The 27,883-nt window shown below is 45.9% G+C and overlaps 1 protein-coding gene and 1 pseudogene across 7 annotated transcripts in view; both read right to left on the reverse strand.

Moving 5' to 3' along the window:
• Window positions 1–27,883, reverse strand: part of DACH2 (dachshund family transcription factor 2) — a 340,677-nt gene that overhangs the window by 171,696 nt on the left and 141,098 nt on the right. For all 7 annotated transcript variants that reach the window (XM_066639978.1, XM_066639976.1, XM_066639974.1 and 4 more), the window contains exon 2: window positions 2,048–2,163. In XM_066639978.1, the coding sequence (XP_066496075.1) occupies window positions 2,048–2,163 (116 nt within the window). The remainder of the gene's footprint in view (window positions 1–2,047; window positions 2,164–27,883) is intronic.
• Window positions 9,459–9,578, reverse strand: LOC136663317 (5S ribosomal RNA; annotated as a pseudogene).

Below are 27,883 nucleotides of genomic sequence, written 5' to 3' on the forward strand. Positions count from 1 at the left end.
GCGTAGGTAGCGACAAGCCTCTCACCACAGGGGCAAAGGCAGGGCTGCAAACACGGAGCACAAATCCAAAGCCAGCCTTCTTGGAGTTTGGCAACACTTGAGCTGCTCATTACCGCAATCATATTAATTTATTAGCCATATACATCAAAGTAATCCACGGGCAGAATTGCCACCAAGAACAATTTATAACCGTTAGTGCTCCCCAAACCGTAGTCAGGAGGGAAGCTCTTGTGTCGAAAGATGTGGTGTGCTTCAAAGAGGAATGATTTCTTTTGTGCATGTGCGCATATGTGGCTAGAGCTGGACAGTGGCGTAGCTAGAGGGGTGCAAAGCACTAAGTTTTGCAGGAGCCTGAACACCTTGTGACAGTGGCCACTCCCCTTAAGGACCATTCCAGGTGGTGGGAGCAAAATGAGGGCATAGTCCTCCCCTGCCTGGAAAGGGGAGGGGCATGTTCAGGTGCCTGCAAAACTTAGTGCTTTGCACCCCTTCTAGCTACACCACTGGAGCTGGAGGATATTTTTTGCACCCACCACGCGAAGTTAAGGCCATCTCTTTTGGACCAGCTCTGCTCTTTGGCCAACAGGACCAGCCTGCCCAAAAGAATCTGAACAGGTGTCTCATGTTGACCGCTTATCTCCATACCAGGAAGTGCCTTGCCTGCTGAATTTCTTTCTGTCAGGTGGTGATTAACAGTTGATAGTTTTGCCAGAAAGGATCGTGACAGTCCTGAAAGGCCACCACAGTCTTTACGGGGCTGTGAAGTCTCTTCCATTGCAGCTGGAGTCACTACCCCAAAACAATTCACTAATGTGATTATAAGGCACTTTGTGGAGTAATCAAAATAGCGTGTTCAGGGGCCAGATGGTCCATAAGGCCAACTGAGATCACTGCATCAGGCTTGGCAAGGGGGACTTGTCTGCTTCCAAGATCCCTGCACTCAGCTGTCAGTCTCCAGTGCCTCTTGATTCAAAGAGGAAGGGAGAAAAGGAGTGGAAGTGGAGAGGAGAGTGTTGGGTCAACATGCCACTACTGTCATCACCACACTTTCCTTGCATGCGCATGCGCATGTGCCCCTCCCTCTTTTTGCCTTCGTTATTTAGCATCACCAGTGCTGCTTCCTCTGCGCCATCTGGCCTGGCCACTATCGGCACATCCCCTTCTCATTCTTTCTGCCTTTTGAAAAAGATGGAAGAGAGAAGAGGAGGACATGCAGGGAAGAAGAGGACTGGTAGTGACGAGGAAGTGGTGGTGGAGATGGAAGCACTGATAAGAAAGAGTCAGGCCAAACACCAGGAGGTGGGTGGCAACAGACAGCCAGTGAAGTGGACAGTGAAAGCAGGAGCGTAGCTATAGGGGGGCGGTAAGTATTGAAGGCACCGCAATGCACTGTGTAAGCTGGCCCTCCCACTCGCCAACGACTGCCCAGAATGACTCCGACAGTAATGGAAGGGGCCAATTAAACATCAGAACATAAGAAAAGCCCCACTGGATCAGGCCATAGGCCCATCTAGTCCAGCTTCCTGTATCTCACAGTGGCCCACCAAATGCCCCAGGGAGCACACCTGATAACAAGAGACCTCATCCTGGTGCCCTCCCTTGCATACATTCCACCACATCACACCCTGAGGCAACCATTTCACCTGACTTTACGAAAGGACCGCCCCGATCCCTGTATCTCAAGAAAGTGAAAGAAAAAAATAATAATAATTCCCCTTGTTGGTGACACTCAGGGAAAAGTACCCCTACAGTACACAAGGCCCTCTGAGATCAACATTCCCCCCATGTCATATAACCCCGTATCTAATGGCACTTTCCCTTTAAGGAAATTATGATTAATGAAGAACTAAATCGCAAATCCATTAGGTTTTAGTCAGCACAGGAACACGGCAGGGGTTTTCATGAATGCTCAAAAAAATCCAATAACGTAACCTCTGGTAAAGCTTGAAAAGCCCTGAAGGACAAGGCAGTTAGATCAATATTAGTTTATTTCAACTGCTGTGCAGGACGGAGAGATGGAGCCCGACCATCCGACAGATTTTATTACCTGTTGGGGAGATAAGCCCTGGCGATAAGAGGCCCGGTACTCCGTGGGGCAGAAGGCGCGTGTTCTCTTGTATCGCAACCCCCAGAGAGCGCTTGGGGGGTCTCCCCGGTCGTGAACTGTCGAAACAAAAGTGAAAATAAACTTTAAGTGCTCTTTTGTCAAAAGGATTTGCATAGTAATGCACTTGGTATTGATTTTTAAGGCCCTGAATAAGCGCAGGCCTTGGATGCATTCAAAATGCACTCCTGGAATCTTAACTCTTTCCATACTCAGAAACCATCCAGTTACCTGGGGGCTCTTACCAGGGTGCCTTCCATTGGCGATGGACGCAATTTGCTCCTCTAAACCTGGAAAATGTGGGGGAGGGCATGCAAAATCAGATTCAAAGGTTAGATATTTTTACACACTTGGCAACTTTCCCCCACTAAACATAAGGACATACAAATGTGTACCTCTAGAATAAGATCTGTATCTCTAGAATAAGATCTGCCTGTGATCTCTGTGACTGTTGGGTCACCTCGCTTAGCATTGTCTATGATGACTGGAAGTGATTTTTCTGGTCATCGTAGACAATGCCAAATGAAGTGACCCAATGGTTGGCTCAGTAGATAGTAGATTTCCTTATGCTGGACATACACATTGTGCGTCCTTATTCCAAGACAGGGGTATTCCCCCCCCCCCCAAGCAGGGACTGAGCTTTTTCCACACAGAGCTCCAACACTAAGCTCAAAGTGCTTCCAATAACAAAATAGTTGACTTATATGATGCCAGACCCTTGGTCCATTCAGTTACATGTTATCCATGTTGACCAACACTGGTTTCTCCAGGGGTTTCACACAAGGATCTTGTCTGAAGGTGTCAGGGATTGAACCTGGGATTTTCTACCTGCAGAACAAGTCTACGACCACTTCCCTGCTTCTACGGAGAGCTGCTGGTTGGGGAAGAGCTAGCAGCAGCCAGGAGTCTCTCTAACCATCTATTGTCCAATGAAGGAGAAGTCACCCCCCCCCCCCACACACACACACATAAACACAATTGCCACCGGCTGTGAGTTTCTCCTTGGGGCTGTTTACATCACGCCTGACTCAGAAGCCAGCAGCCACCAGGCCTGGGAGGGGGACTGTTGCCATCTCATTGCCTCCCCCCAGCCTTGCTGCCTCTTATACCCACCATGCAAGGAACAAGAGGAAGCAGCCAGGGGTCACTCTAAGATGGGGTCCCAAGAGAAGAGTCAATCTGATTTGTTTGTCGCAAGCACGCTTTGTCGCTTGTTTAATTGTATGCAAGCAGCGCTGAGAGGCCTCCGTTGGAAAGGTGGTACACAAATCCATCAAATCCATCAATATCCTCACACCCTTCCTCACATGAGCTACAACTCTTGTCCCCATCAGCTCCCTAGGAGCAGGCCTTATGGAAAGATATCCACTACTGTCCGCCCCTTCACCGGCCACCATTCAGCTGCAATGGTTTAGTGGGTCCCACCACCCAGTGATGATGTCATTGCCATTGCAGTCACCTGATCAGCTGCGATCACACACTGGGCTGTGGGCATTGGCCCCCGCTAAGCTGTGCAGCCATGCAGCCGGGCAGCTTGGAGCTCAGCTGAACTGCTGGCGTTGGTCAGATGCACCCCAAAACTTGAGATTTCTGAGGTGGGGTTTTGGTGACGCCACAGAGACTGCCAACCGTTGACCAATGGGGTGGGCGGGCGTGGAAACTGGTATCAGGGCATGGTAAAATGGCCTGAGATTAAATTTGATTGCCTAGCTACCTGAGGAAAAAAGGGGTACAATAGCAGAACCAGTCATCCATCCATCCATCCATCCATCCATCCATCCATCCATCCATCTATAGATTGATTGATACATACAGTATTTAATATAGCTGTAATATTTGTGTGTATGTTTCATGAAGTTGCTTTTTAAAATGTGCTAAAAATGGGTTAGTTAATCTACTTAGGAACCAATTTCTAGGTGTTTTGTACCCATTGTTGAAACAGCATTCTTTGCAAGGTCAGCATCACACGATGAAAGAAAGCGCGCACGGCTCTTTGGGGTTTCTTTCTCTGCTCCTGCTACTATTTAAAGTATATTGCATTGTAGATCCCATTCCTGAAGCAACTGCAGCAATTCATCTTCCTGACTTTTCAACCTCAGCTTTCCCATCCTCCTAGATTGATGGGTGTTTCTGACTGCTGTGTAAGGGGCTCAGGCTAACGTAACTTTAGCCTAACCTATCAGTCTTGCACATTCTTCGACCCTAGCCCAAACTGTTTATGAGTTGCAGTGAAGAAGGAAAATTGTCTTTGTGTTTATTTGCAGGGTTCACCCACCTCCTGCATGTAGACTATTTGGTACACCTTTATGATATACCTTTATGTAGCTGTCACTCAAGCTGTACGATTTGGAGGTGCAACATTTTCAGGGTTCATTGCCAGGCATCCCAAGGTCTGAGATTCTAGGGGTCTCCAAACCCCAGCCTGGGGGCCAGAGGCGGCCCGCAGTGAATCTCAATCTGGCCTGCTGCCAGCCTCTTGCCCCCTGAAAGCCTCTGGCCCGCTAGACTGAACATGTCCAGAGCTGTGCTCTGATTGCATCTGGAGGGTATTCTGAGGGTCGGAGAGGCTGAGTGAATGAGCCCACTCATTCATTTATTCATTCATCTAAGTCCCATCTCTAATTTATTTATTTAAATTTTATATTTACATTTTTTCCCAGCCCTCAGCACTGCGCCAAATATTTCATGTGGCCCTCTGGTCAAAAAGTTTGGAGACCCCTGTTCTAGAGGCAGGACTGGTGATGTCCCAAGGTGGGGGTCACAACTGATTGATCCACCCACCCCAACATTGGCTGCCTCATCTCCTTTCAGGTCAATGGGAGGAGGTGGAGAGACGGGCTGGTAGATGCACTCGGTTCTGAAAGGAAGAGAGGAATGAGAGAGGTGGCGCAGGTGGGTGACTGGAGACTGAGCCATTTCCCCAGGAATCTGAACATAACCCTTCGAGTCGTAGGTTGAAAACCTGAGATCTGGCAATTCTCTGTCAAGGCTTTATACCAGGAGAGTCCAACATGAGCCCTATGGGCAGAAAGTGGCCCCTGGAAGCTCTTTATCTGGTCCCCATGATACTTGGGCTCTCCCAGTGCTGCCCTTTCAGCAGTACTTCTGCTGATGCTCTGGGAGGGAGAGATGGAAAGCAAGGAATACTACTGGGGAAGGGGCAAACCGAGAGGGGTGAGTGAGTAAGAGAGAGGCTGCAGCTGAGCTGGGAGAGCCCAAGGCTGCAGACCACCTCTCAACTGCTGAGTTGCAGGGTGACACTGCGGCAGAAGCTGTGCTGCTGAAAGGGCGGCCCGTGTGACAATCGGGCTGTCCCACATCCTGAAAATATGATCAAGGTTTGGACATGTTCCTCTCCTGTCATTTGCAGCTACAGAGTTCCCAGGTGACAAAAAGTGCTTAATTTTGGCCATCACCTGCTTAGTGACGTCACTTCTTGCTTAATGATGTCACTTCCAGCCCTCAGCAGGTACCATAAAAGGAGTTATAATGTCTCTTCTAAAACATTACCTACTGTGAAATGCACAAAACAGGTAAAGCATTTTTGTTTTTCCCGAACCATGTTGTTTTATTCATATGCAAACGTGTGCCATTTAATCAATTCACAGATTAATCAAGTACGAGTTCTTTATTCGAGAGACAGTCCTAAGCATCATAAATTGTTGATGCGTCACCGTTATTGGCCACACACAGTGACCAACGTGAGCAAAAATACGCAAACAACTCTTGTGTTAGATCTAGGCCAGCCATTTTCAACCACTGTGCCATGGCACAGTGGTCCATAGGTGGACCGCGAGTGGACCGCGAGTGGTCCATAGGTGTGCCACAGGAATTTGGGGGAAGATCATATATTAGTAGGGCCAATGGGGATGTGAGCCCCCCACTGGCAGCATGGTGTGCCTTGTCAATCGACAAAAACCTGTTGGTGAGCCCTGACAATTTTATTGCCATGTCAGTGTGCCACGAGATGAAAAAAATTGAAAATCACTGACCTAGGCTTTATTATTATTAATTATTATTAACAGTATTTATATACCGCTTTTCAACTAAAAGTTCACAAAGCGGTTTACAGAGAAAAATCAAATAACTAAATGGCTTTAAAAACTACAAAGCCCATGGTGCAGTGAGACCGTGATTGAAATGTATCTTAGGGTCCAATCCTATCCAACGTCCCATCACCAGTGCAGCTGCAATGCAGACCCAGGGTAAGGGAATAAATATTCCCATACCTTGAGGAGGGTTCCATGACTGCCTCCCCACCACAGGATGCAGTGCACGCCCCATTGGCACAGTTAAATAAGCACTGGAAAACTGGATAGGATTTGGCCCTTATGCAAAAGCATCTGGGGCCTTTAGCAGTGAGCATGTGAATCATGAACCGGATAAAATTTGACCCTGTTTTTCTTCTTCCTGCGATAGAAGGAATGCATTTTAGCTAGATGTATTTTAGCTAGGTGAGCAACAAAACAGCCTGCAACATTGCAATGATGAATGAGAGTTTCATAGTGAAACCACTTCAAAAAAAAAGAAAGAAAAAAGAATAATAATAAATGGCTTCTCTTGTTCGCACAGAAATGCTGCAAGTTGAACTTCACTCCATCAAGCCAGCTGCAGTAAAGCTCTTTATCAGAAGGAGACAAACTCCGTGTTTCAATGACAAAAATTTCCAACACAATTGCTAAGAAGTGCCATTACTGCACTCATACTTCCATAAAATGTGTGCATGTGATTTGTTTTATTGTACATCCATCTAGGGCACCCTCTGATTTCCCCCTCCCGCTCCAAAAAAAATCATAAAAGAATTATTGAGTTTTACTGTTGCAGCCCCATAAACCTTTCCTGTCTTATCTCAATGTTCAAGCTCCATACTTGTAGATAATGTCCTATTTTTCTAGACTCCTCATGCATATCTTTACTCTGGGGAATCCTATACAATATCATACAGCATGGCGTTATAGAAAAGATCAATACCTTTCATTGCACAATGGCTCAAAGCTTCTGGAGCCCTGCTCTTGTGGAGTAGCTGCTAAGCACAGGCTGAGACCAGTTTTCCCAGAACCAGGGCTCCATATTTAATTCTGCACATAATCAATGCTGTACACAAAGGTGCCAAGGATCTACGATCCATTGTGTGTTGGAAGCCCCTCCCTGTCTACTGCAGAGTCTCTACTTCCAGGGAGAGAATATTTCTTTAAGCCACCACTAGTAGGTCACTTTGAGAATGGTATGAGGGTGATGGCCTTCTCATTTACATGATGAGATTCTCCACCTCTCGCAACATTCGATGCAGAGATTGTCCAATGACACTGATAGGAGGGAGACTTCGGTCAGACAAATGGAGATACTTCTTCACACAGGGCATCAGTAGTCTGTTGGGCTTGTTGCCAACCAGTGCGGTGACAGCCCCCAGTTTGGAAGGTTTGAAAGGGGGTTGGACATATTCATGGAGGACATGTCAAGGGTGGCTAGTGGTCTCCTCCTAGTTCAATGGCAATGTGCTTCTGAATACCTATGGAAGGGGAGCAATGGCAGAAGTGAAATATGCCTCTCTCTCTCTCTCTCTCTCTCTCTCTCTCCCCGGTTTGTGGGTTCCTCAATGGAAGATGGACACTGTGTGAAACAGGATATAGGACCAAATGGGCCTTTGGCTTAATCCAGCAGGGAATTTCTAATATTCTTATGTAGCTTGAACCTTTGAATGTCCCTCTGCGTTCATGCTTTACCATGACACATTACCTTCCCCAACAATGGCCAGAAAGGGAACTACAGCCAATAACCCAAGAAGAATCAGGTGACCTGGGGAGGCAAAAGGATCTCTGCTAGCACTATGTATTCAAGACCTGCCTCCCCAACCTGATCTTACTGTGTAACTAAGAAGGTGCTGAACAGGTCTTGCCTGCCCTTGGAACATGGCCACTGGCAACTTTTCCCAACCCAGTTGCCTCGCATTCAAATGATCCAGACTGAACATCCATCTGAAACTCTTTTGACTGCTCTTTCTGCAAATTTTAGAAACTTTTCAGAAGCCCTGAGACTGAAAGTAGCCCCGCTGATGGCTGCCAAGGCTCCATTTTCAAATTCACTCGAATCAGTTGTAAATTTACATATTAATCAAGACAAATAAACATGTGGTGATTTAACTAGGAAACAGTCTGATGACAATTTAATCAGCACAGGTTGAAAGGTCCATCACTGCCGCATCCGGTTGCAGTGAAAATATTGATTGTGTTACTGATTTCAGTAATGCCTTATTTTGCAGGGCACAAATAACCATGTAATTACTCTTTAATTGAATGGTGATTGCTTGCTGCAATTATTAAGGGGTGGGTTTTTTGGTTTAATTACAAGATTATTTATGCTTAGCAATATAAAATAATATTTCTTTTAGTTGTTTTGGGAAGACGAAAGACAGTGGACTGTCAGCCCAATCCTATCCTGCGCTAGAAAAGGCAGGCCAACTGACCTGCGCTGTATCCAGCACAGGGTAGGAGATGGTTGCTACACAAAGAGTAAGGGGATTTATTTCCCCTTACCCTGTGCAGTGTAGTAGCCACCCCAAGGGACCTATATGGAATGCCAGGCTGCTCAGGAGGGGGGTTACGATATGGCCTAGGTCGTCCAGGTCGGTCCTATCCCCCTCCTGGTCCCAGTTTGCCCACCAGCCCACCCTTTCCCCCCCTTGCACAGTGTCTGTCTCTGGTGTGGGATTCACAAAAGTGGAAACCACAAAAGGTGGTACTTGAGGGGGAATTATAAACCCAGTCTGCATTGACTGGCAGTGGCTCTCCAGGGTTCCAGACTGGGGTCTTTCCCAGTCTGCCCTGGAGATACAAAGGACTGAATCTGGGATGCCCTACCTGTGGAACAGATGCTCTGAGCCACAGCTGCGTTTCCTCATTTGGGCAGTGAGAATGCCACGCTGTATGCTATACCACAGACTGTGTCACACACTGGTATGGTCAGGTTCTGCAACAGATTGCACCCCACTGACATCTCTTTGCCCATGGACCACATACGGAAGGGGCCAAAGAAACTCGAGTGTACAGGAAGCATTAGGTCACGCCAGGTCAACCACTGCTGGTTGGCAACCTTCAGTCTCGAAAGACTATGGTATAAGCCTACAGCACCCGGTATTCCCAGGCGGTCTCCCATCCAAGTACTAACCAGGCCTGACCCTGCTTAGCTTCCGAGATCAGACAAGAACGGGAGATAGTGTTCAGTATAGGGAGATGGTTGGCAACCTTCAGTCTCGAAAGACTATGGTATAAGCCTACAGCACCCAGTATTCCCAGGCGGTCTCCCATCCAAGTACTAACCAGGCCTGACCTTGCTTAGCTTCCGAGATCATGGTATAAGCCTACAGCGCCCGGTATTCCCAGGCGGTTTCCCATCCAAGTACTAACCAGGCCTGACCCTGCTTAGCTTCCGAGATCAGACGAGATCGGGCATGTGCAGGGTAACCACTGCTGTGGCACCACTTACTAGGTGCATGATGCATGGCACATGACGCCAGCTGCTCTCTTGCCTGGGCGCAGGCATGAACACACGCAATCTTCCTGCTGCAATGATCAATGCTGAAAAGATGGGGGTGAAGCTGCAGTTCTTTTGACAGTTCGGCTTTACAGAATTAACATTACACATAATGCTTTGTAGGATTAATGGAGGGACACTGTCCAACAGAAGCCTGATTTCCTCTGGGGGTCTCGCCCACCATTTAGGCATAATTTATCCTCATGCTCTGCCTTTCATTTTCTGGCCTTCATTAGAGACACTGAAATAGTATGCTATCCCCCTGAGTGCCAAGAATAAACCAACTGAAAATATATCTCGGCAGTACTTCACATTTCTGAAAACTGAAGTGGATTACTATCCAGCAGCATTAAGGTTGCAGCCTCCCTATAAACTTTCAGGTCTTGGCAGTTATCTAGATGAGAAGGGAAAGCACTGTGTCTTCGGATGTCAATGAGATATGACACATTCCAAAATATGTTGGTTACAAGTGATGATAAATGAGGAGGGGCCAAAGCGTTGGCTGGTACAATTCTGAGATTTTTTTTTTTTTGGTGGTAGGTACTTCATTTTTGACATCTGCTACTCATGAATCAATGCCAGACCCACTGACAAACTGCACTGATTTGGGGGACGTTCAACCCCACCCCTACCCCAGGCAACCCGATTAATAAATCACTTATTGATCGTAAGAACCATTTAAACAAGAGCTGCATGTTTGACTTAGCGAATTCTCTCTTGTTCCATGAAAGCCAATCCACAACTCAGTTAAGTTAACATGCTCGGGAGTTCAGCCAGTTCAGCTCAGCGGGTCCTCTGCTGGCTTAAATCTAATTCCTTCAGAAATACTTGGGTTATTGATTAGGCTGCTGGATCTCTGTTAAGAAGACATTTTCTGTTTTCAAGATACATTCTTAAGATACACAAGATGTACCATAAACAGCAGGGGGTCTCCAAACATTTTGGCCAGAGGGCCGCATCAAATATCTGGCACGGTGTTGAGGGCCGGAAAAAAAATTTAAATATAAAATTTATATAAATAAATTAGAGGTGAAACTTGGATGAGTGAATAAATGAATGAATGGGCTCATTCATTCAAACTTTCTGGCCCTCAGAACACCCTCCAGATGGAACCAGAGCCCAGTTCCAGTCATGTTCAGCCAAGTGGGCCAGAGGCTTTCAGGGGACAAGAGGTTGGCCACAGGCTGAATTGAGGCTGACAGCGGGTCGCATCTGGCCCCCGGGCCAGAGTTTGGAGACCCATGCTGTAGACCAGAGATTCCTCTGCTTGCTAGAAACACAAGAACCTCCTTTTACAACAGTTCTTTCCTGGGCCTCTTCCTTGCATAGGAGCACAAATGTTGTTGCCGGAAGTAACATCAGCTTGCTTCTCAGACTTGCAGTTCCAAGAATCCTTACCCATAAGAATATTGGACATCCAATTTGAGATTGAGGGCCATCAATACCTGGGGTCCAAAGGAGGTCACTTGCAACAGAAAATTGGGTCTCAAGCAGTCCAGATGTCCAAGATTGAATGTCAAAGGAGGATATAAGGACACGACATGATTAAGGTGTACAAAATTATGCAGGGAGTGGACAGAGTGGATAGAGAGATGTTCTTTTCCCTCTCACACATCACCAGAACCAGGGGACATCCACTAAAACTGAGTGTCGGGAGAGTTAAAACAGACAAAAGGAAATATTTCTTTACCCAATGTGCCATTAATCTGTGCAACTCCTTGCCACAGGATGCGGTGACGGCACCCGGCCTAGATGCTTTCAAAAGGGGATTGGACAGATTTCTGGAGGAAAAGGTCCATCACAGGTTACAAGCCACGATGTGTATGTGCAGCCTCCTGGTTTTAGAAGTAGGCTGCCTCCAAATGCCAAAACCAAGGAAGGGCACCAGGATGCAGGTCTCTTGTTGTCCTGTGTGCTTGCGGAGACGTCTGGTGGGCAACTGTGAGATTCAGGAAGCTGCACTAGATGGGCCTTTCGCCTGATCCAGTGGGGCTGTTATTATGTTCTTAACTACAATTCCCAGAAAGCCTTGCAGGTCTCTTGTTACCTGGTGTGCTCCCTGGGGCATTTGGTGGCCCGCTGTGAGATACAGGAAGCTGGACCACATGGGCCTATGGCTGATCCAGTGGGGCTGTTCTTATGTTCTTAACTACAATTCCCAGGAAGCCTTGCAGGTCTCTTGTTACCTGGTGTGCTCCCTGGAGCATTTGGTGGGCCGCTGTGAGATACAGGAAGCTGGACCAGATAGGCCTATGGCCTGATCCAGTGGGGCTGTTCTTATGTTCTTAACTACAATTCCCAGGAAGCCTTGCAGGTCTCTTGTTACCTGGTGTGCTCCCTGGGGCATTTGGTGGGCCGCTGTGAGATACAGGAAGCTGGACTAGATGGGCCTTTGGCCTGATCCAGCGGGTCTCTTCTGATGTTCTTATGAGAGGATGAGCATTTGAAATGGGGCTTAAGAATGTGACCCTGCAAAAGCTGGAATCCTATTTATTCTTTTAAGGCGTTGTTATCTGCTAGTTTACCAAGTTCTGCAAAGCCTGCATCATGACCATTCTATGTATTGGCCATTCTAGAAAGGCAGCATCATGGCATCAGAAGTAATGCTCCCTCCACTTGGGTTTGGCAGCGCACATTTTCAAGATGCCTGATGTAGTTAAACTCTACATGACCTCCGGAGTGTTTGGGAAGAGAAAGAAACTTTGACCCCTTGGCAACCTGATTCTGTCTCCTCTCCATGTTGGCAAACTGATCACTTTGTCTTAACTCTTGAACTACATTGTATTAGTACCCAGATCAAAGGCAACAACAGGCCAATTCAAGCCGCCTGTGGAAAAAAGCCAAGCATGCAAAATGGGCAATTAACATTAATTATACATGAAGTTGTTTTAAGCGGCTAACTAGAACCTGGTCGCTATAGCAACCCCCATAAAAAAAAAGGCTGGGGACATTCACGCTTGGACTCTCTCCTTGCCACACTGTGGTGGAAACTCCTGGTAGTTGGGTCCTGACATTTGGCAGACCAAAGAGAGTTAATGCAGGGAAAAAACAATGGAATCAGAGATGCTTTAGTGACACACAAATCAAGCATCATGTGCAACCTGTTCATATGACTACACAACAAAGAGACATGTGCCACTTTTCCACCATGTGTCTCAGGTGCAAGTGAGGTGGGTACCCCTACAGAGGTCCAATTCATACAGTCTCCATCCCGTGTTCCTTTGCTGAAATGCCCCACGCTGCCTGGGACTCCCACAGTACCAAATGGATTGAGTTCACTTTAAGGGTAAAGCTGGACTCACAGCTTTAAGGGTTAAGGACTCCCAATCTGAACCTTAGACAAACAACTGGGTAAATATGCAAAAACAAGCATTTACATTCAAATAGCCTAAAAAGAAAGTGTACTAAAGCCCAATGCTATCTGGGCCTTGCACTGCTAGAACTCGTGGTCCACTAGCACAAGGCCTGGGCCACAGGTGTGGCAGCCATTGTGACAGTATGCAGGCTGAGGCCATCAGTGCAATTGGCTATAGGCCCACACCAGTGACCTCTGGAGTACCCGTTGGGGCAGGTGCATTCAGGGGAGGAGTTTGGGGGAAGGATCGAGGAGAAGATCAGGACCAGCCAAGGGCATGTCGAGGTAGGTCTGGGGCGGATATCAGTGGCAGTACCAAATCCTATGCCCCTGGCTTGGGCTCAACACACCTCCTTGAATCCATGTGGATTTATGCCAGCCAAAGGGCAGGTGCAGATCTGACTAGGCCCATTGGGGACAAGGCAGTGAAGTAAGCAAATACAAAAGTTTTGTTTTTCTTTAACTTATGTCCTCATCACTGCCTGGTCCCTGGCCAGCCCATAGCATGCACCCACAGCATGTATCAGCACCACTGCATACTCAAGGCCAGCTCAGGATAAGTTTGGGCTGTTAATTATCAACAACAAATATACCTACATCTTAACATATCACCTATTTAGTTCGCAATGTTTACACAAGAGTCTTTTCCTTACTACATCAACTGCAGAGATCATATCTGCGAAGACAGCAATGTTCAACCTTTTTCATCTCACAGCACATTGACAAGGCACGAAAATCTTCAGGGCACACCATCCGTTTTTTGACAATTGACAAGGCACTCTGCACTATTGATGGGGGGGTGCTCACACCCTCCAATGGCCCTATTAATAAGTTGCCCACCCCAAAATCCCACATCACACCTGCAGACAATTCATGGCACACCAATCTGCCATGACACGGTGGCTGAAAATTGCTGCGCTAAAAGATTACCGCTCTAGGACATAATCCTCAAGCTGTATCACAATGTAATATTCCTTTTATTCGCTAAAAGCCAGGGCAAATGTACACTTCTTTCACCGACAAACACTGCATCATGTAGGACAGGGATTTTCAACCAATGGGATTTTCAATGAATGGACCACAGGAGTTTGGGGGAAGGTCATTTATTAGTAGATCCATTAGGGGATGTGAGCCCTCTGCCGGCAGTGTGGTGTGCCTTGTCAATTGTCAAAATCTGTTGGTAAGCCTTATCAATTTTAGCACCTTAGCATGTATGCACTGCTGAAACAGAGACGCCTGCTCTGAGCGGCCAGCTTGGAGGCAGGCTGTGCAGTATGGCCTTTCCCAGTTTGAAGAGACACTTGGCCAACAGTCTGAGCCAAAGAGGCAAAGAAGGAAGGCCCACAGCCAGGGAGACAGACCAGGGACACACTACACTTGCTCCCAGTGTGGAAGGGATTGTCACTCCCGAATCGGCCTTTTCAGCCACACTAGACGCTGTGCCAGAACCACCATCCAGAGTGCGATACCATAGTCTTCCGAGACTGAAGGTTGCCAACAACCATCAGTGAGAAATTAAAGATGAAAATAGCTTATCTAGGAGAATGGACTTTGAGTCTAGGTGCAATCAGGTGTTGATACCTACCTTTTCAATCTATTCCAAGGGATACATGCATGTTGTTTTTAAATGTTTTTTAATACATATATGTACATTTTATGTTTTTAATATGGTTTTAATTATTCGCCGCCTTGAGTGCCCTTCATTGGATAGAAAGGTGGGATATAAATTCTATAAATAAACAAACAAACAAGTAAATAAACAATGCTGTCATTATTTTAATTAATAAAATAATAACAATAATAATAAAGTCCTACAAGCAGCAGCTCAGTGGGGAAGAGGAGAACCTTATTTTGTTCTTCTAGCAGTCTACTGAGAAAGAGCTAAGAGCACTTGCATTTGCCATCCCTCCCCCCCAAAAAAAAATTTGATTGGTGATCTCACAATGACATTACATTGCAGCTGATATAAATATTATTACATACATTCGGATGATGAAACACTCAAGGATAAAGGTCTTGGGTTTTGAGAGGGGAGACTGCACTGTCTAAGAGAGACAGTTGATAGAACAAGCAATTTAAGGGTTGACTACTCGACTGACAGAAACTACAACTGTGAAGCTATTTTATACTTCATTTGCTTGACCTACTTGACTATTTAAATAGAATGCATTCAAGACTGTGGGTTGGTTTTATCATTATTTATTTTAGAGACATTAAAAAATGGATTTTAATCTCTTAAGAATACAAGGAAAGTCCCTAAGTTAGATCAGGCCCAAGGCCATAAATGGTCCAGCACCTGATGTCCTACAGTGACCAGCTTGATGCATTTGGGAAGCCATAAGCTGAAGAGGAAGACTTATTATTATTTATTTTATTATTTGATTAATTTATATCCCGCCTTTTTGCCCCATGGGCACACAAGGAGGCCTACAACAATTAAAAATACACAATTAACAATTAAAAACAATAATTAAAACAGTTTTCAAATAATTAAACATCTAAAACAAACCCCGTGGATTCTAATATAAAAGGAGAAAAACAGCCAGCCAGCCTGTCAACAGTTAAAAGCTTTTTGAAATAAAAAGGTCTTCAGTCAACGCCGAAATATTAGCAACGAGGGAGCAGTTCTCAATTCTAAGGGGAAGGTATTCCAAAGTTCGGGGGCCACCACCGAGAAGGCCCTCTTCCTGGCCGCCGCCCCTCTCACCTCTCCTGGTGGCGGCACAGTCAAAAGGGCCCCCCCCCCAGATGATCTAAGAGTACGGGCAGGATTGTAAGGAAGGAGGCGGTCCCTCAAATACCCCGGACCCAGACCTTATCACACTTATTTGTCATGGATCCCCTACAGCTGGTATTCAGAAGCAACCTTCTGTGGAGCCCAGAGGTACACATAGCCATCGTGACCGGTAGGCACTGATTTACCTCTGGTCCTCCATGAATTTGCCCAATCCCCTTTGAAAGTCATCTAAGCTAGAGACCACTCTCACATCTTGTGGCTATTATGCACTGTACTAAGTACCTCCTTTAGTTTGCCCTAAGTTATCGCCCAATCCTATCCTTACTGGCACCGCCGGTCACAACAGAGCCAAAATGGTTACCACTGTATCCAGCAGGGCGAGGGAGGCCACCGGAAGTCTGCTTCCCCTGAGGGAAAGCCCCAGGCTCCACAATGAGGCTACTTGAGTCCGCACCAGCTATTTTGCCGGTACACACTTGAGAAGCCCAGTGTTGGGCTTTGCATGATGCAGGGCATAGGGTCTGGTGGAAGAGGACTCTGCTAGTTCTACCCCCTCCCCGGGCTGGTCCTTTCCACGGGAATTTCCACCTTCCCCCTTCCCTCCCCTCACCCCAGAATGCCTCCCCACACCCTAAAAAGCTGCACTACCACCTGGTGGTGCTACGTACCCCCAGCTGCTCTTCACCGGCATCCTTCTGGCGCTGAGACCCAGCGCAAACCGGTGATGGCCCAGCATCACCTGGGTGCTGCAATTGTGTTTTACAGCACATATGCAACACCCAGAGTCAGCAGTATGCATGTACTACTGGCTCTGGAGAGCTCCGGATTGGGCTCTTAGTGTCACAGGATGACCCCTAGTCCAAGTGTTGTGACGGGAGGAACTTCTTTCTATCCACTTTTCCCACAACACGCATCATAAGTCTCAATCATACCTCCTCTTTTCATTTTGTTCCTGAACTACAAAGCCCCAAACATTGTAGCCTTCCTTCACAACAAAGGCAAAATCAATGGATCTACTACAGAATCTAGGATCTACTGAGAAGCCCCATGTTGTCCTGTTTCAATCTCACTTGAGTTTTTTAAGAAACCCCCATTGACTGATGGGAGAGGGAGAAATTGCTGCTGTATGGGCAGGAAGGAGGAGAAGGAGATATCCCCCCTCCGTCTGCCTGTCCAGTAGACCGGGGTAGTGACCAGTTCAACATGGCACTTCTTCTTGACTGGAGTACTTGTATTTTTCCAGAATAGTGCAATGTTAATTTCAGCAACTTTTTGTTTTTACATGGACTGACTCTAAACAAACTAACAAAGAACACTCACTGTTTTCACATATAAAATAATGGTGATTAATTTTTTCTTTCCTTTCCTTTTCCCCCCCAGGATCAGTTTCCATTGTTATGGAAGCATTTCAGCTCTCAAGTTTAATGTTTCAGATAACCCAAGGCCAATCGGATGACTCATGTCGCAGGGTTCCTGTATGTACAGAATTCATTTGATGTGCCCGTAAGAAGAGACTGTGCCCCTTTTGATATGCTAAACCTCCTATTGAGTTTCATTGACAATTCTAACTGGCTATAAAATCTGATCGGATGGTTAAAAAAAAAAAAAGAACCATTCTTTAGCCTATCGTGCCCCAGGTCATAACTCTTATTTTCTGCCTTGACAAATTCCACAGCAGATCGCCCCCCCCTTTTTGTAAAATAGCCCTAATTATAAATATTGCCCTAATTTTTAAAATATAAATAAATATTTAAATATATAAATATTTGTTTCCCTAATGTTTAACCATAAAACTACTCTTGGAGCCTTCTAGGAAGTGCTAAACTAAAAATAAAAAAGTCAATTATCGACGAGAGAAAAACATTTCAAAATACGTTTGAAAGCACTTTCAGACTGCATGTTATTGAACATCTTGGAAACACATAACTCTCCTCCTTATTGCCCTACTAGGATTGCAGCTGAAGGCATCCAGAAAACCTAAATCAAAGCCGGGAGCTAAGCAGGGTCGGGCCAGGTTAGTACTTGGATGGGAGACCGCCTGGGAATACCGGGTGCTGTAGGCTTATACCATGATTTCAGAAGCTAAGCAGGGTCAGGCCTGGTTAGTACTTGGATGGAAGACCGCCTGGGAATACCAGGTGCTGTATGCTTATACCATGATCTCAGAAGCTAAGCAGGGTCAGGCCTGGTTAGTACTTGGATGGGAGACCGCCTGGGAATACCGGGTGCTGTAGGCTTCTACCATAGTCTTTCGAGACTGAAGGTTGCCAACCATTTTAATGCCCTACTGAGGTTGCACAAAAAATAGGTGAGGCCCAACATGCAGCTTGAAGATTTCCTGCAATTTAGCCTTTCAAAGCAAGACAGATTTTTGGCTTCTATTTCTGGCTTCTATATAGAATTTTGGTTCATTTCTATACAATGAAGTAATAGTAACAGGACTTAACGAAGTGTCGACGTGTATTATTTCGATGTTGTCCTTACAACAATCCAGCTAGGTGAGTATTATTATCCCAATAATGCAGATGGGGAAGATGGGCTGAGAGGGAGTGCCTTGCCTAGGTTACAATCCTATACACACTTTCCTGGAAGCAAATCCCATTGAATTCAATGGAACTAACTTCTGAGTAGACATGCATAAGATTGTGCTTTTAGTGAGTCTGTGGCAAGGGCAAGATTCAGAATTGAAGTCCTGGAAATAGGAGCTCCCTAGATCTTTGGGTTCTGGAAGTCTCCAGCATCATCCCCACATGTTTTCTTGGTGCAGCCTTACACAGGGACATACAAGGAAGCCTGTATTAGGGTGAAGACACATGGCATAGTGGAGTTTCAGGACCTTGGAGAGCTCCAAGATAGCACCATGATTCTATGAAGCCCCTATTCCAGTTGAGCTCTTTCATGTCTCCTGGACCTGTCTACCCCTCCCAGGTGCCACCCCTACTGCTGCAGGGTGAGGGTCCTTAAACGGTCCCTGATCCTGGAGCCAAAAACAGAGCCTCAATCCACTTCTTGCCTGACATGCTCCTGACATGCTTATTTATTTTAAATAAATTTTTAAACTTATTCTTATTGTAAACTTTTAATTAGATTTGATTTTGTTGTATCAGGGGTGTTAAGAATTTTCCTGCTTGATGATGTCACTTCCAGGTTAATGACATCACTTCTGGTGGGTCCCAACAGATTGGCATTCTAAAAAGTGAGTCCTGGTGCTGAAAAGTTTGAGAACCAATGGTCTAGAGGTTTAAAGGTTACCACATTGCAAGCAGTTTTTTACCAGATGTTGGGCAAACCGTAAGAGCTACATAGATATATAGTGTCCTGGGACCGTATGTGATTCGACAACTGGGGATCCTGGAAAACCAAACCCAAAATAAATAACATTTTTGAATGGGTTTTCCAATTTGGAGAGTGTCCACCCTTCTCTAGGTAAAACCTCCAAAACCTTTAGAAGAAATTTACATACACAAATCAAACAGGCCATCTGCCATAAAAAAGAATAAGAAAAACATTGAAAGGCCAAACTTCTAAAGAGTATCTAGAGAGCAGATGGAACTCACAGGTTCAGATGCCCTGAAGATCAGTTTAGGAATAAATTTACCTTTTCATATCAAGAGAATTTAAAATGAGCTTCACTTTGAATCTCGGGTTGGGGCAGGAGTTGTATTCACACATTAGCTGTATCAAATTGCTATCGTCATAAGAACATAAGAACAGCCCCACTGGACCAGGCCATAGGCCCATCTAGTCCAGCTTCCTGTATCTCACAGCGGCCCACCAAATGCCCCCACCAAATGCCCAAATGCCCACCATAGTATCCCCCTAAATTATGCTGCTGAGAGTTTTGACTTTCTTTTGCAAGCTTGACTGTGCCTTTGATGGCATCCAAACACATTGTTACAAAGGTACATCGTCCTTCAAGGCTTCTGGGTGAAACTTCCTATTGTCTCCCGTGTAGGTGCCACACAGGCTCAAACCACCACATCGTAGCTAAGTGACCGAGCTGCAAAGCAAGGGTTTTCCTAGGTGGCCTACAACAAGCTGCTCCCTTTCAGTCTCAGCGCCCCAGCTGCAATGCAAGAATAATCATTTGAAGACAGGACCATTGGTAAGTAGTAGAGCATGCAGGAGGCCCCAGGTCAGTGTAGGGCTAAGTGGACCCCCATCTGAGACCTTGGAGAGTCACTGACAGTCAACAAAGACAGCCCTGAGATAAGAACATAAGCCTCGCTGGATCAGATCAAGGTCTCTTCTAGTTCAGCTTCCTGTATCTCACAGTATCCCACCGTATCCTTTGGGAACATTCAAGACAACACAAAACCTGTATCCTATTGCATGTTCCCCCACCCCAAATGGTTACTCAAACCCACAGAGGCCACTCTGGACCCAACCAGGGCATAGCTGAGGTTTGGAGGGCTTGGGGAGGGCAGTTTGGCACCGCGGATGATGAAATCCACAGATGCCGAACACATGGATAATGTGGGCCCCCTGAATATATATTCCTGAGTCTATAAAATGCATGCTTCTATTACAATCAGCTGGTTAGACTTTACAAGTACAAATATTTACCTTGGTTCAGGGGGGAAAACATGATGAAAACCATCTTTAAATCCACTTTAAAATGTGAAAAGAACAAGCCAGGGGCCTTGATTTATAAATAGAAAGTAGGTGTGCACCCGATTCTCTTTTCTTTTTTCCCCCCTCCCCGTATATTTTTATGATTCCATCCTGCTTGTATCTGCTTTTTATTATCGTCCTTCTTACACCCTAAAAATAATTTCTCTGTCAGTTGTTCACATTGGATGCATTCATTTTCTTTAGACTTTTTCTTGCGTTTATTGATTTCCTGCCCCTCGAAGGGACTTTGTTTCTGAGCTCAGCAGGCCAGCCATTAAAATAAAGATTGTTAAAAGGGAAAGGGAAAAAAAAAAGACCCTAAAATTAGTTTCATCCTCGCTCCCTTTCATCAGAAGTGATGTGCGTCGTGTTATTAAGCACAAAAATTAAAACGAAGCATCTCTTTTGCTTCCCAGCAATAAAAGAGGATCTGCCGAGGGCTTCATTATCCAACACCGAATACCTATCTCTAAACAGAAGATATGACCTTTCTTCACGGGGGCAACTCCTGCTTTTGATGTATACGTGCCGGGAGCTGCTTTGAAACAAAGAAGAAGGAAAAACACTTCCAAAGGAAATGCGAGAAGGCCAAAGAAGTCCATACATCATCTCAAAAAAATAATGCTTACAACAAACTCTCAAATCCTACAAATGGCAAAATAACTTGGGAAATGTATTTACCTGAAGGTCGGTGGACGTGAATTGACTTCCCAGGCCTGTAACTATCACAGGGAACAAGCCGCAACTGGTGCTATGTTATCAAATTAATGCTGTTATTGCTCTATTCAACTTTAGGGCAGGACAGCTTCCTCCTCTGACCTTTCACTCTGGGTTGTCATCCTTGGTAACTGCTCAGCCGACTGGTTGCTAGCGCATGAGATGTGTCCGCCATGCTTCCTTGTGAGACTTGCGCATGGACAGATTGTTTCTCTGCACACACCTTAGCACGGGGTGTCAAACATAAAGCCCACAGGTCCCCAGAGGCTCTTTATTTGGCCCTTGGGCTCTCCCAACACCCACTATCAGCTGCTCTCAAATGTGGGCCCAATCCTATCCAACTTTCTAGCTCCGGTGTAGCCACAATACAGCCCTGTGGTAAGGGAACACATGTTCCCATACCTTGAGGAGGCCCCAGTGACTGCCCCTCCACCACACTATGCAGCATCCACCCCTCTGGCACAACTGCACCAGCACTGGAAAATTGGATAGGATTGGGCCCTGAGGCGTCACTGCTGAAAGGGTGGCACGCATGATAATTGGGCTCTCCTATATCTTAAAAATACGATCAAGGTCTGTGCATTTTCTCTTCTGTCATTTGCAGCTAATGAGTTCCTTGGTGAGAAAAAGTGCTTATTTCTGCTCATGGCCGGCTTAATGACATCACTTTCTGCTTTATGAACCACTTCCAGCCGGTTTCATAAATGCTATATGGTCCCCTGTATGAAACAAGTAGGACACCTGTTGTGCCAAATTCCCAGTCCTGCACATGCCTGATCTCGTCTGATCTTGGAAGCTAAGCAGGGTCAGGCCTGGTTAGTACTTGGATGGGAGACCGCCTGGGAATACTGGGTGCTGTAGGGCTATACCATAGTCTTTCGAGACTGAAGGTTGCCAACCAACCAGTCCAAGCTTCGCCTAGAGAACCTATACCCACTTTAAGCTAATTAAATCCCCTTTGTTGCCCAGCAATGGCTCTAGTTCTGCACTGCAGTACGGCTGGACCCCACCATCAGGATAGCTCGCCTGTTCAACCTGAAAAGGTCCGCTCCTCCAGCCACCACAGCAACACCTTGGTCCTCAGCAGGTCTTGGGCATGGCAGCCACACAGCAGTCTTTGTTGCAGCAGACCCTGTTGCAGCAATCCTCAGAAGTCCATTCACCTGTCTGTCCATTAGTCAGTTAGTCCACTGGTCAGTCAGCAGGTCCAGAAGTCCTTCAGCCAGTCCATTAGTTCCTCAATCCATCAGTTTAGTTCTCTCTCCTTCCTCCAAGCTTTCCTCCTTCTACTACCTACACCCTCTTCAACCTCCAGGTGCTACTTTTATCCCTAAAGACCTCGTTACCTCTAGTGCAGGGGTCTCCAAACCTTTTGGCCAGAGGGCCGCATCAAATATCTGACATGGTGTTGAGAGCCAGGGAAAAAATTTAAATATAAAATGTATGTAAATAAATCAGAGATGGAACTTAGATGAGTGAATAAATGAATGAATGGGCTCATTCATTCAATCTCTCTGGCCCTTCAGACCAGACGCAACCCTCCAGATGCAACCAGTTCCAGTCATGTTCGGTCAAGTGGGCCAGAGGCTTTCAGGGGATAAGAGGCTGGCCGTGGGCCAGACAGAGGCTCACCGTGGGCCGTATCTGGTCCCCAGGCCAGGGTTTGGAGATCCCTGCTCTAGTGGATGAAGCTGTGCAGCACACCCACTGCTGAAAGTCCAGATTCTAACTCCATGTTTGCTTGCCAGACCAAAGGGCCACTGTTAACACCACACCCTATCTCCTCGAGGGATCTTGCGCATTTCCATTGCAACACCCCTGTATTAGCATAAGCGAACATGGCATCTAGGACCGGACCTCCAATTGCCAATCCAATTAGTAGAGGAAGGTGCAGAGGGAAAAGGCAGTGAGAAGTCCAGCTTAAGAAACCAGTGTATTAACCAGCCTCAGGGTTCAGCCAACTCAAGCACTGCCCAGGGTTATCAAATGACCCATGATTCTCTCTCAAAACCCTGGTTAAAAAAAACAACAAACCATGATGGAAAAAATAGGTAAAACCAGTGAAAACAAGGTGACTTCCACCACAGATCTGTTTGTAGTTACAGCCACTGAGTGAAGGAAAAGCATGTACATCAATGTGTACAATGGTTTCATGGTTGGAAACCAGCAAATACACTTGAACATACTGCCAGCAAAGGCACTATGACACTAGTGAGGGGAATGAAACCAGCCAAATTTGACCAATTGTCACTAACATAAGCAGATTACTCTTAAATGTGTATCCAATTCTTCACATGTGTGTCTCTCAATTAGAAACACATTGATTTGCTGTTTTCAGAGCCTCCCGTATCCCACTGTGTGTAAACACTTGAATCATCTGTGTTTACATGGATATTTACAATAGAAATTTCTGTGGTTTTCATCAAACAACCCACAGTCCAATGTAGTTGGTGAGCAGACACTTCCATAGGATCTTACGAACAACTTCAAGATAATGCAAAAGTATCCACTGAAAGCCAGGGGCAAAGAGCCTTAAGAAGTGGCTTCTCCCATATGGTCTCCCTCGATCATCAGAATCCAAGACTATGGTCTTGCTCAGGATTCCTTTGCTCATCCAAAAAAGGCCTTCTTCACAGGGCAATGTATGGACTCCACTGGCACTAGATGTAGGAATGGCCACTGGCTCAGATGGCTTTAAAACAAATCCATGGAAGATAATAATAATAACAATAATAACAGGTATTTATATACCGCCTTTCTTGGTCTTTATTCAAGACTTTATTCAAGGCGGTTTACATAGGCAGGCTTTATTTAAATCCCTTATTAAATAGGGATTTTTACAATTGAAAGAAGGTTCTTTCTTTCAAGAACCACAACATTCAGGTTTTTCTCTCTGATCTGGCTTCACATTCTGGCCTCCATCCTCCCACGCACAGAGCAGATGGAATAGCTCGGCTTCAGCTTGCCAGCTGCTTCAAGGTCGCACGGTGCCGGTGGCCTCGAACTGGCGACCTTGTGGATGTTATCTTCAGGCAGACGGAGGCTCTACCCTCTAGACCAGACCTCCTGCCCATAGATAGGACTATGATTAACTATTGGTCACAATAACTAAACTCTGAATTCAGAGGTCATATTCCACTAAATACCAGTTGGTGGAGGGACACATGACCTAATTCTCAGCTTTCTGGAAGTATCTGGTTAGCCGCTCTTGGAGACAAGATGGTGAAACTAACAGGGTGTGATCCAGGTGGGGTCTTCATATGTTTTCACGAAGTGTAGTTCATGCAGAGTAGCATAGCTAGCGGAGTGGCAACACGCTGTGCAAGTGGCCTCTCCCATTCTCTGTCAGAGCCATACCGGGCAGTGACGGCAACTCGCAGGAGACACTGTTTGGTTCTGAGAGCTCCTGCTGTTGCCCAGGATGGCTCCGACAGCAAGTCAGCAATGTCTTGTTATACTGTTTTGCCCCCCCAGCTGTCACGAAGCCAGGTATTTTAGACCACGACACCTAACCTGAGGAGCCTGTACCTGGGGAAACCTGCCAGCTTCCCTTTCTTGGCACTTTCCACTTTCCAAGTTGTCTGTTTTTATTCTAGATAGCTTCCCAAAACTGACACAGGATTTGGAGAGGTTTTCTTTACTCATAGCACTATTTGCTTGCATAGTTTCTATATGACACCATTCATATTGATTTGCCAGCTTGTATTAACTTTGGATGCTGTTTTACTTTTGACCATTGTTTGGTGCAAACTTGAACAGACTAAGTTATGTTTAACAAATGGACAAACGAATGTGCCATGAACCCTTTTAATGCGCACAATCCTTTTCCACCGTCTTCACGCCAAAACAACTGGTGTCTGTTAGCAGTCATCATATATATATATATATATATATATATATATATATATATATATATATATATAGCTCCAACTACCTTGATTCACTCCTTACATGACATGGTTTTATTTGTGATTTGCCGCCACTGTCAATATTCCTCAATATTAACACATTGAAATGAATGGGGACCCACCTGAAACAGACTCACGACTCACCTAGTGGGTCCTGACCCACTGTCTGGGAGAAGCTAATAGGAAACCATTGTTCCTGCAAAGCATCTCACTACACTTGATGAGAACAGCAGTTTTGCCACAAACCCCACAGACACAGGCTGACCTCACAGAGTCTAGTTTTGGGAACAAAGATCATTGCAAAGTGAGTGAAAGGACGACCCAACTTCAGACACATTCTCTTAGAAGGGACATGCTCCTTTAGTTGCAGGCTGTGCTGAAATTTCCTACCAAAAGCCTTTAATCCCCCCACCCCCGTCTTCCTCTACAGAACCATCTGCATTGAAACACTGCCGATGACCCATCCTGAAAAGATTACTTGCTGGTCTCAGCGTATCAACAATTCTACAATTGTCATGTTCAATCAGTCAAAGGGAAGCACCAGCATTTGTGGAGGAAGGGGTTCATAGATCAGGCTGTGCAGACCTCAGGACTTACAGCCATTAAGAAAAGAGTGTGTTATTGATCTCCAGGGAACAAAGGTCCTGTTGGAACTGCGGGTCGGATAACTGTTTTGCCCATTAGCCCTTAACGGTGGGCAGCGGTAATTAAAGCTATCTTGCACAGTCTTTATGAAAACAACAGTTGCACGTCTGAGAGTTAGGTGGAAGTTCTGGACTTCCCCATCCGTCAGCCATTCAACCACTTCAGTGTCTTGTTATAGATCTAGCCTACAGTTCTATTCTCCTTCACACTTCCACTTTTGCTCCATTCCTCTCTTCTTTTTCAGACTCAGGGAGCAGGAGGTGAAGAAACAGAAGCGAGCAGATGGACAGAGGTGGTCACCCGCTCCTGGTCCACCGCCTGAGGTATTTGCCTCAGTCAACCTGATGGATGGGCTGGCCCTGCCTGTAGGACTGCTGTTCAGATACTAATACCAGCTTCCCTTAGGGTCCTATCCTATTTGAGCCACTTAGGGTCCAATCCTATTCAGGCTTTAGCACAAGCCCGTGTTGAGCCAGCCCTGAGTGGAGGACTACGGCCAAGAACTCTGGGCAAGCACTGGGTGGCAGAATGGTAAGCCTAGGCAGGGGAGGTGTTCCGGGATAGGGGGAAGGTGCGGGGAAGGCATGGCAGGGTTGGTAGTGGGGCAGGAGGGGGTGGAGATGGCAGCAGCTTCTGCCACCATATCCTAACCCCCCTCCCAGCCGAGGAGACCTGACATGGGTCTCCTTGAATCTGTGCCTGCTGAATGAGACCCACTGGGGATTACACGGGGTAAGGGAGAGTAAGGGGTGAATAGACCCCACGTTGCTTCCCAGCCCAATGGCCCAGGACTGAGCTGCTCAAAGGCTATTGAAATATAGTAATGGTTCCGATGCAAATCCTCCAACTTTAGCAAAGCAATGGGGAGCACCTGAGTCTAGGGTTCAGCCGGGCAATGTCAAATCATGGGTTTGGCATTACATGGGTGAACCTGTTTGATGTCTGTGACATGCATGACTTCAAAGCTAAATATTATGCACTTCCCATTCAGAGGAGTGGCTTCCCCCCCATGACAAATTCATCTTCACCGCTAGGTCTTCAGTGCTTAAAGAGCGAACGTTAAATGATAATGCTTTGCCAACACTTTTCTTGTGCTGCTGGTCGCACATTTATAATTATCTCTCTCTTTTTTAACAAAAGGAGAGACAATTTAGGGAAGGGGGAAAGGTTATTCTTGGCAACAGGCCTAAGGTGAAAACCTGCTGTGCTTAATGTGTAAATTATAACGTGTGCGGTTATGAAGAGTAATTTTTTTGTGTGTGAAATGCTCACATAACCGTGAGACTCCCGAAGAAGCTGTCACAGAGTTTGCCATTTTCAAGGGCCAAGATTAATTGAAAAGCAGCTTGTAATACATGGAGTATCTGAAGGCAAAATGCATAGTTTAGCTTAAATAACAGTCATTAACGGGACCAAGGAAAAAGATTAGACTAGAATACAAGGGGGCATTTGCTCCAAAGTTGCCGTAAAGAAAAAAAGAATCTGTTTATATGGGACAAGTCTGAAAATTCTGGGTTTGTTCCCCTGCAAGTTCGGGGAAATGAAGAATTAGGTTGCAATCCTAACCATACTTTCCTGAGAGTAAGCCCCACTGAACAAAACAGGACTTTCTTCTGAGCAGACCTGCTTAGGATTGTGCCCTAAGGCAAAATCAGACTTCGGACTTTTGTCTTTAAAATGGAGTTTTTTTAACTGACCTATTCAACTTCAGTATATGTTTAACATCTAAACAGGACATTGAGGGGAAACATGCACGGAAGGGGGAGGGGATCTGTTTTGTAAATGTTTAAAGTTTAACCTCTCCTTTCCAAATATAGACATCAAATATATACTTGGGTCCCACCATTCCCCAAGACAGATGAGTAATGTGCCCTGAGCTCTCGTAACTACATGCAAATGCTCCCAATATCCCTGTGGGGCAGTGGCTTTGCTGGTGAGGTGCGGTGGGTGCAGGCTGCACCCAGTGACAAGCCCGAGGAGGTGACACTACCTGCCAAAAATTTTTAAAATCTTGCTATTTTCAAATAATACCATCATGTTTTATATCATTCGATGTGAATTTTCAAGCTAAATGCAATGGAACAAACTGTACTGATAGATCTCTAGTCCAGGGGTGCCTGGACTACTGCCAACTTTTTGGCAGGAGGGCCACATCATCTCTCTGACACTGTGTTGGGGGCCGGGATTTAAAAATAAGAATAAATTTACATTTCAAATTTGAATAAATGAATATATTAGAGATGACACTTATATGAATGAAATGAAAGTCTTGC

This window comes from Tiliqua scincoides, chromosome 12 (assembly GCF_035046505.1).
Source record: "Tiliqua scincoides isolate rTilSci1 chromosome 12, rTilSci1.hap2, whole genome shotgun sequence".
NCBI lineage: Eukaryota > Metazoa > Chordata > Lepidosauria > Squamata > Scincidae > Tiliqua > Tiliqua scincoides.